General features: G+C 53.9%; 4 protein-coding genes across 4 annotated transcripts; 3 read left to right on the forward strand and 1 right to left on the reverse strand.

Annotated features, from left to right (window-relative positions):
- Positions 1-996: 996 nt before the first annotated feature.
- On the forward strand, positions 997-3,301 carry J4E88_005577 (uncharacterized protein; the record flags this gene model as incomplete). Its single annotated transcript, XM_049399212.1, has 4 exons — positions 997-1,133; positions 1,318-1,978; positions 2,029-2,822; positions 2,932-3,301. The coding sequence occupies 4 exons, from the start codon at positions 997-999 to the stop codon at positions 3,299-3,301; spliced, it is 1,962 nt and encodes a 653-aa protein (XP_049255003.1).
- Positions 3,302-4,345: 1,044 nt separating this feature from the next.
- J4E88_005578 (uncharacterized protein) lies at positions 4,346-5,603 on the forward strand (the record flags this gene model as incomplete). Its single annotated transcript, XM_049399213.1, has 6 exons — positions 4,346-4,389; positions 4,454-4,526; positions 4,580-4,662; positions 4,708-5,305; positions 5,368-5,499; positions 5,571-5,603. The coding sequence occupies 6 exons, from the start codon at positions 4,346-4,348 to the stop codon at positions 5,601-5,603; spliced, it is 963 nt and encodes a 320-aa protein (XP_049255004.1).
- Positions 5,604-5,825: 222 nt separating this feature from the next.
- On the reverse strand, positions 5,826-6,467 carry J4E88_005579 (uncharacterized protein; the record flags this gene model as incomplete). The annotated part of the gene is made up of 1 exon (XM_049399214.1): positions 5,826-6,467. The coding sequence occupies one exon, from the start codon at positions 6,465-6,467 to the stop codon at positions 5,826-5,828; it is 642 nt and encodes a 213-aa protein (XP_049255005.1).
- Positions 6,468-6,991: 524 nt separating this feature from the next.
- Positions 6,992-7,972, forward strand: J4E88_005580 (uncharacterized protein; the record flags this gene model as incomplete). The annotated part of the gene is made up of 2 exons (XM_049399215.1): positions 6,992-7,681; positions 7,739-7,972. The coding sequence occupies 2 exons, from the start codon at positions 6,992-6,994 to the stop codon at positions 7,970-7,972; spliced, it is 924 nt and encodes a 307-aa protein (XP_049255006.1).
- Between the last annotated feature and the right edge of the window lie 1,193 nt (positions 7,973-9,165).

The raw sequence follows: 9,165 nt of genomic DNA on the forward strand, positions 1-9,165 counted from the left end.
CTTCTGCTCTCCCCAGAATCCATCCAATGTGGATGCTGGCGAGTGGACCAGTTCGCACGGGGATCAAGAGCGATCAAACCTGGGATCGCAGAGCGCATCTTGCACCGAGCTAATCCATGGGTGCGCGGAAGGCGGAAGCGTTTAGGTGCACGGCCATAGCACAGCGGCCTGGGAGACAACTCAGCGGCTTGCGGCTTGCTTTTTCCCCTTCGCTGCACCCCGGCTTTAGATGCAGACGTTTGATGAACATTGAAACTATCCGTTCCTGGTATTGGACATTGCTTCTTTGGCCGAACTAAACACAAGCCTCCTGTCACGGCCCGGCTCTCACACGACCTCTGCCTGCGCCTGCTGTGCTCTCCTCCTCGACGTTGTCCAGTTTCAGTCTCAGACTGGTACTGCACATGCTTCCATCGTCAGCGATTGTGTTGCATTAGATCGGCTTGCTCCTTTGCGGACAAAATTCTGGTCTATTTAAGACGGCTTGGTCCTAGTGCTTGCTGGGGCCAACACCCGCGCGCCCAAATCAGCGTGCATTGGACTAAATCACGGCTTCGATCCTGCAAGCGTGATTCTACAAGTATATCCCTTCAAAATCCCGTACCTGGCGCCCGAGCCATTGTCACACCCGTGGACACGGCGATCGACCTCGGACCCTTGCAACTGAATGACGTTGATCCTTTTACGGCAAGCTTACCGTCCACGGCTCACCAACATTTACCAATACAAACAACCTACACTCCATCGCTCTCCAGTCTTTCCCATCTCTCTCAGGCATGTCTGGATACTATCCTCCCCCAGGGCACAACATTCCGCCTCAATACTACAACCTCGATTCTAATGCGATACCCAATTCCAACATTCAACATGCCCCACCAACCATCATCTCACATGGCTCGTATGCACCCACCCTGCCAGACAACCCATTTCAGCCTGGCGTGACGGGACCTTTTGTACAATACGAGAACATTGGTCAACCAAGTTACGTTGATCAGTATGAGGATATGTCCGGCCCCATGGGCTCAGCGCATGGTGGGAATGGTCGCGCGCGAAGAAGGCCAGCACCTGGCGAGCAGGTCAAGCACCGCAGAACTCGGAGCGGTTGTTTCACATGCAGGCAACGAAGAGTCAAGGTATGCGCATCAACTTTCAGGTGTCAGGCTTGGCTGATTGGTAACAGTGCGACGAAAATCATCCCGTCTGCGAACGTGAGTACCTGCACTTGCTTGACAAGTCTGAAGTTCGTAAAGTCTGACGAAGTTTGTTAGGTTGTCGCAAGGGGAGCCGCGAGTGCATCTATCCAGACTCACAGTCCAGTCAAAAGGCGACCCGGAATGGGTCCAAGTCGGGCAAGTCGGCGTTCGCGGATGATCATTCCTCGCCCGAAACCCATGATGGGGAGAACAAGGAGCGTCTTCCCGCGATCATGGATGAAGACGAGGATGACGACTACATCGAGTATGACGACGACGACGACGACGATATGTCAAAGAGTCAAGATGCCCGAGATTCGTCACATACACCCGGGTCGCTCCTCGATCAAAGTACGTCGCCATCTACCGAAGCGTCATCAACCGCCCCGCCTACGATACGACCGTCCCTGTCTCGGAAAGGCAGTGCGCAAACCACCAAACCGGGTCCTGTGACCAAGGGCACCTCCGCTATGGCCCGAGATCTTCAGTTTTATCTGAACTACTTCCGGGACCATATGAGTGTGCATCACTACTCGCTGAAACGCGACACGCACGGCTTCCTCAAAGGCGACTTCTTGAGTTGGGCGATGAAATTTGAGCCTTTGAAGTACGCTGTAGCCGGGTACGCGGCGTACTTCCACACACTTGAGCAGCCAGATGGCCGCATGAACAGCTTTCTTCAGTTCTACAACGAGTCTGTTTCGCGGCTGAGGATAGCCATCACCAAAAATAAGAAACAGGGGCTCGCAACGTTTCTGACTATACTACAGCTTGCCAGTATCGAGGTATGTAGCCTTGCTGTAGCCCACGATTCCTATGCTGACGTCTACTGCAGGAGATGCTTGGTGACTGGGTCAACCTCATGGGTCATCAGAAAGCTGCGTTCGAAATGCTCACCCGCCTGTTCACGCCGGAGACTATCACCAAGTCAGATTTTCTCTGCAAAGTACTACTGTGGTATGTCCGGTTTGATCTGTTTGTTGGCTTTCAGTCTGGCGGCGAAGCAGTGCTGGGTCGGGAGTGGTACGAGGCTGTACATGAATGCTACGTGCAGAAAGTACGCGACATGCCAGGAGACATTGGAATGAAATACGAAGAGCGTTTTGCGCATTCAAGACTGGTGGCGAAAGACTCGAACGATCTGTTTGCGAGAACAGCCAAAGGTCTTGTCAGTCCCCAAGATTTCATGGCCCAGTTACCGATACTCAGGGAGAGAGTGGAGTCGCTAAAAAGGAACATGGGTACAGACTTGACGGATCCCAATCACAAGGTCCACCAGATTCTGGGAACGCCAAAGTCAGAGGACATTGTCAACCCTTACGAGCCGGATGTCCTATGGGGCGGACCGCTTTGGACATCGAACTTCCTGCAGCTGGACACGTGGGGTATCTTATTCATGTTTACGATCTCGTCTTCTATGGCGTTGAAGCAGCCTCTTGATCCAGAAGTCACTAAAGAAGCATACAAAGCGATACAAGTCTTCGAGGCTATATGCGCATATCCGGAAGCTCCGCCGGGCGCGGTACTGGAGGCACAAGTCAGTTTCGCCATCGCGACTCTGTTCCTGCCGAAAGATCAGAAGACTGTGCAGTGGGTTCGACAGACATTTGCCAGGATTGAAGCATCAGGGTAAGTGGAATCTCTTGCTTGTACGAAGCTGGATGAGTGCAATATGCTTTCCTCTATGCAGACCAGGTACATGAGAAGTTTTCGACAAGTCGACTAACACGAGGGGCAGATACATTTATTCTGACATTCTTCGCAATCGTATGCTCGAAGGCATGGGGGTTGGCCCATCGGACTGGTGGCTTCCCAACGACGAAAGCTGCCCGCCTATCATCCGGTCCATCAAAGACTTTATCAAAGACCGCACACAGGCACCCAAGGACCAGGTCTCGGACGATCTACGAGAGATGCGAGGCATCTTCAGCTCCCTGACAATTTCCGATTCGCCGCCCTCGGACAACATGACGGTGACGAGCGCCGACGGCGTGGCTTCAACGTACAATTCTCCAGATTGGCAATCTCCGGGCTACGGAAGCGACCGCAAGTCGTCAAACGCTGAGGCTTGTCCACCGGGGTCACATCAACAGTACGCTGTGCAGTAGAATGTTTTGGGCGCAAGAAGTATTCGAATCCCTCAGCACGGCTGCGATAAGACGTAAATTGTTGTGTCGGTCAGATGCAATGCCACGTCGGTAGTGCCTACGCCCACGTTGCCCTAGATGACGGCTGGATGCATTGCAATAGAGTGTGTCTGTCGGAAACGCTCTATCAGCCCTGTAGGACGAGCGTCGATCGCCGAGATGGCCTTCCGAGAGGCGGTTTAGTGCTAGGTTGAGGACAGAAGAGGTTTGGCTTGCCTGAAGGCAGTGCTGCCGTGACACACAACATTGCATCTTGGGCCACATAGAGCGAAGTGGGCTGTAGCCAAAGAGGAAGAAATGAGCGACAGAACAGACACGGCATGTCATGTGGTGTGACGTCTGTCAGCTGCTGGACCGTATGTCAGATCCGACGTCGCATATAGATTGGGTTTCCATAGCCCTATCGATGGATATTCAGGGGAGTGGAGTTTGACAAGATGCACTTGATGGAAAGCTTGTTCACGAGAGATGAGGGGACGCAACTGTCATGTGGACTCGATGTGAGGCACGTGGATGGAGACAAAGCAGGCACACATGCGGTCACAATAGCGCGTGGCGGTTCTATGCGACTTTTGTGATACTAGAATCAAAGGATAGGATACCACTGATGTGGTTGGAGATCACCTGGGCAGGTCTGACAAATTGGCATGTGATGGCTGTGAATGCGATGCAAATATCGAGTTGCTCCGCACGTGCCTCGTTGGTGCGATTTCGGCGTGCCTGCAAAGGATTGAATTTTTGAAGAGGTTGCAAATCCTAGAACCGCTCTAGAATGGATGAGCGAAGGCGATGAGATGCCTGTTGAAGCGCTGTGGAGTGTGCATGTGGAGCGTTGGAGATGATCGAAACGGGCCTAGCTAGCGTTGCAGGGATAAGGCGCGACCCTGACAGCGGGCAGCGGAACACATGAAAGTCGGCAGAGGAGAGCGCACCTCGACCACTACCACGACGCCCCGCCACGAGACACAGACAAGCCCGTGACAGCTACCACACGAACCACCCACCATGGATAACCTCGGCAAGATCTCGGCGTTTGGAAAGAACATCTCGTACGCCTGGTCCCGCAGCGACTGCTAGGTGGAAGCCCGCGATATGCTGACATTGCTTTTGCAGCGCCTCCTTCACACCGTGGGCTGCCCGGACGCAGCAGTATGTCAAGGAGCAGGTCGGCAATGTCGAGGACAAGGTACGGCCGGCCCTGTGAGCGTCGCCGGCGCAGTGCTGACACAGACACGGCAGACCCAACTCCCGCCGGACTACATCGAGCTGGAGAAGCGCGTGGATGCGCTGAAGAAGGTGCACACGACGATGCTGCAGGTCACGTACGACACCCGATTCCTGCCGCTGTGCCTGGTCTGACTGTCTAGCTCGCAATACGCCAACGAAGCCTACGACTACCCAGCCAACATCCGCGAGTCCTTCAACGACCTGGGCCGCACCGTCTCGGAGAAGGTCAACCTGCTCTCCAGCGCCACGTCGCCCGCCGAGGCCCAGGCAGCCCTCACTGCTCCCCCCTCCGCGAAGCCCCAGCCCAAGACCTTCAGCCATGCCGTAGCCCGCGCCGCCCTCAACGCCTCGCACATGCTCACGTCGGAGCAAACAAGCTCGAGCGAGGACCCCCTGGCCACGGCGCTCGAGAAATACGCCATCGCCAGCGAGAAGGTCGGTGAGGCGCGATTGGCGCAGGACGCCCAGATCCAGAGCCGCTTCCTGGCCGGCTGGAGCACCACGCTCAACACCAACATCCAGTTCGCCACACGTGCGCGCAAGGCCGTCGAGAACTCCAGGTTGAGCCTCGATGCCACCAAGGCCAATGCCAAGGGCCCTGCCTTCTCCCTGCCGGGCCAGGCTCCCAAGAAAGACGTCATGGACGACGACATCAGCGAAGACGCCAGAGCCAAGATCGAGCAGGCCGAGGACGAGTTCGTCGGTCAGACTGAGGAGGCTGTCGGCGTCATGAAGAATGTACGACTATACCCCTCACCCTACACCACCATGTGCTGGCACCCCCGCTAACCTCCGACTAGGTCCTCGACACCCCCGAGCCACTCCGCAACCTCGCCGAACTCATCGCCGCCCAACTCGAATACCACAAGAAGGCCTACGACATCTTGTCCGAGCTGGCTCCCGTCGTCGAGCAGCTGCAGGTGGAACAGGAGGTGCGTAGACATCAGTCTTCCGACTACTAAACTTCTTTGTAGAGGACCCAACTGATGCATTGCATTCATAGGCCAGCTACCGCAGGGCCCGTGAGGAGTTGTAGAACGACTCTGACGCACAAGCCCGAGCGACAGAAGAGGTCCAAGGCAGTGATTAGCTTGATGCCACTTCATTGCTTGGACATGGGTTGCCATGAGCTTCGTTGCATTGTGTATCGGCGCGTGATGCATGTCTTGCTTCATATTCGGGTGGTCTAGTCTGTTAACTCATCCAATACCTTCTCTATTCTATACCTGGCGTGTGACGTGATAACCAAACCGACATGTTATTGAATCACACCACTCTCATCCCTAAACTCTGCCGCCTGTCCTCTGGCAAACTCCGCCATCCTCTCCCTTTCCCCCTCCTTCCCCTCCTCATCCTCTTCAGCCGGAATGTACTGCCTCATCACGTCTCTCACATAGCCCTCTGGTACCCCCAACTTGACTGCATCAGCGATCCCTTGATTCATCCTGTAAACATACTCGTCCCGCGGCTTATCCGGCGTAACACGATTCCGATCAATATAAACGAGCATAGACTCTTTTTTCTCCGGATGCTTGCTAGTATCAACCTTGTGCTCTGTGTCTGAAGGCCAGAAATCGCACGTGAGCATATCTTTTGTGTATGCGACCGGTACGCCCTCGTTTTTATCCAGTCTCTTTTCGTCCTCTGGTAAGAGCGAATAGACGAGGCCGAATACTACATCAGAGTACGAATTGGAGGACGAGTTTTGCTTGGAAGATTCGACGACGTTCGCGTAGCCGCGGTCGTTGATGATCCAATGGTAGTTGGGCAGGCGGGCGACGCCTAGGTATTTGGATGTTGGGCAGCGGGTGCTCATTTGGTGGAGCCAGAGGTTGGAACCGTAGCCAAAGTATATTGTCGGTGAGTCATGTGACGTGATGGGGAGCTGGGTGTTCGCCATGTTGAGCTGTATTGATAGCCTTTAGGGTCGTTGATGGTAGTGGGATCGTTCTTGATGGCTATAGATTTAGATGATGTGTGGGATGTACTGTGCGGCAGACTTGAGCTATCCAAAACTGCCCTTGTATCGAGTGTTGGAGAAATGATAGCTTACTTCGCGTTGGGTTCAATTGGCCTTCAAGGCTGAGGTGTGCGTCTACGGTTGGTTCAGAACGGTGGTGAACTAGGCCCGCTTAGGCACAGTTCCGAGGCTCAACGGATGGAACCATGGATGGATGACATGACCCAAATTTTGGAAAGAACCGATACAAAGCTCGCCGAATCCTATGCGCGACCGTTTTCTTAAACGTACAGCTGACTCTTACAGTCATTACACAGTTCACAGTTTCGCGACTTCACCAGTTGACGGGGTATTGCTTCTCGTTGTCAATTTACTACAGACTTTCGCAGTCTGTGCTGCCCATCTGCTGCACAACGCTACACATCTACACTGTACCAGATCGAACGTGTGCCGGCTACTCGAAAATGCCGTACTCGCATCACAGCCACTCTGGCCAGTTCTGCGGACATGCGCAAAACACACTCGAGGAAGTTATCCAGGCAGCGATAGCCAAAGGTTTCCATACCTTTGCGCTGACGGAGCATATACCTAGACCTCTCGAAGACTTCTACCCCGAAGAATCCGAATCGCACACCGCAGAGAGCCTCGCGAAACTGTTCGACGCCTTTATCGTCGAAGCCCACAGAGTTAGAGACGCGTACTCAGACCAGATCCAGATCCTCATCGGTTTCGAGACGGAATGGATTCGTCCATCTACACTGCAACTCATCCAGAGCATCCTCGACAAGTACACTTTTGACTTCTTCATGGGCTCTGTCCACCATACGCACACCATACCCATCGACTACGATCGCGCTATGTACGAACAAGCTCGAGAGGAGGCAGGCGGGACGGACGAGCGGCTCTTTGAAGATTACTTCGACTCTCAATACGAAATGCTTCAAGAGCTGCGACCGCCAGTGGTCGGGCACTTCGATCTCATTCGCCTACTTAGCGATCATCGCGATGTTGATTTCAAGGGCATGACTGGTGTTTGGGAAAAGATCAAGCGCAATCTGGAATACGTAGCCTCTTATGGCGCTCTACTGGAGCTGAACTCATCAGGGTTGCGGAAAGGTTTGGCCGAGCCGTATCCGTGCTTGCCCATATGTCAGGTCAGTCACACCGCCATGTGCCCGGTCTCGGCGTCAACTTACTAACCTATGTCATAGATGTTCTTAAGCATGGGAGGTGGTTTCGTCATGTCTGATGACAGTCATGGGATTGACCAGATAGGTACAAACTATGCGCGACTATTGGCTTTCGTACAAAAGGCAGGGATAGACCGGATACATTTTGCTGACCGGGCCGGTGAGCGCAAAGACAGCCGCTTCCCCAACGCGGGCTTCTCTAGCATTGCTGTAACCGACCTGGCGCAATTACCCTTCTGGGCCAAGATAGGGTGATATACTCTTCGCGATGGATAGCCCTTCGGTAGTTAGAAGCGCCACTGAAACTCTCAGCAAGGAGAGTTTCGGGCCCGAATGCCGGGGCCACACTATCAAGCACCTTCTGTCAACGGTTGGTAGGGTGCCTACATGCAGTGCCCATGGCCTTCGGATATTTAATGTAAGCGAACGCATCCGACGGTTCGGTGACATGCAACTTGCGAGTCCACATCACTAGTCGACTGTGGCTCATGCTGTCTATCACGATACTGCACTCCAGATGCGTGGGGGCTCCTCTTCTCCACGACTCAGCTGCCGCTGCAAGCGCACTCTATCTAGCCAATGCAAAGCGTACGATGCTCCCAGACCACGCTGTTGGGCTCCCGACTTAGCGCACAGGGCTCGCGATCTGAGAAGGGATGGCTGGAGCACGGTTGAAAGACCACGTGTAATGGCCATCGGATTTACTCTTTAGCCCCGCACCCCTTGTGCTTGTGCTTTGTCCCTCTAGTTCAAATGAATTATTCGTTTGCCGCGAGAAGCACGATAGCCAGCAGTTCCGCATATGGTTATCTCGACGAACCGCTCGAAATACGGTTGTTCTTCGGGTGGGTCTAGCTCCGTACGGCAGCCGGGTGTGTATCCGACGCGTCTGTGATTGGCAAACTATAACAGACTCGAAAGCAGAAACACAGCTAGGTTCTTGGGCCGGCGTGAGACGCAGGGGAAGTGAAAACTACGAGGTACGATAGTCTCCTGGTCGTATATTAGGGATGCGGATATAGCGGTAGCATGAAGGAGACGATTAGGTGTGGAAGAGCAGAATGCCGATTAGTGATTGGAAATTTGAAACCGCGGGGTACATCTACCATGAAGGACCGAACATTGCTTTTCGAGAACGGTGTTGCGTATGCACGTCACCCCTGTCCATATCCATATTCAAATCTGTATGACCGCCACCTGCCTCCACGGAGCTGGAAGAGGATCCTACAAGGAGATACTTTTGCGCCCTACACAAGCAGCGTAAAAGCTAGGTCATGCAGGTCCTTATGCATTGCGGTACCAAAGTTTACGCATCGCCCTTTGTCATGGAGGAATGCGGCGGCTGTGTGTTATTCGACAAGACCGAATATTGCTGCGTCAGAGGCGCTTTTCCTTTTTGCTTCCATCGTGCGACTCCAAATGAGGTAGGGGCCACGGCCGGCTTATTT

This window comes from Alternaria novae-zelandiae (genome assembly GCF_023758075.1).
Source record: "Alternaria novae-zelandiae strain BMP 2774 chromosome Unknown scaffold_10, whole genome shotgun sequence".
Classification (NCBI taxonomy): domain Eukaryota; kingdom Fungi; phylum Ascomycota; class Dothideomycetes; order Pleosporales; family Pleosporaceae; genus Alternaria; species Alternaria novae-zelandiae.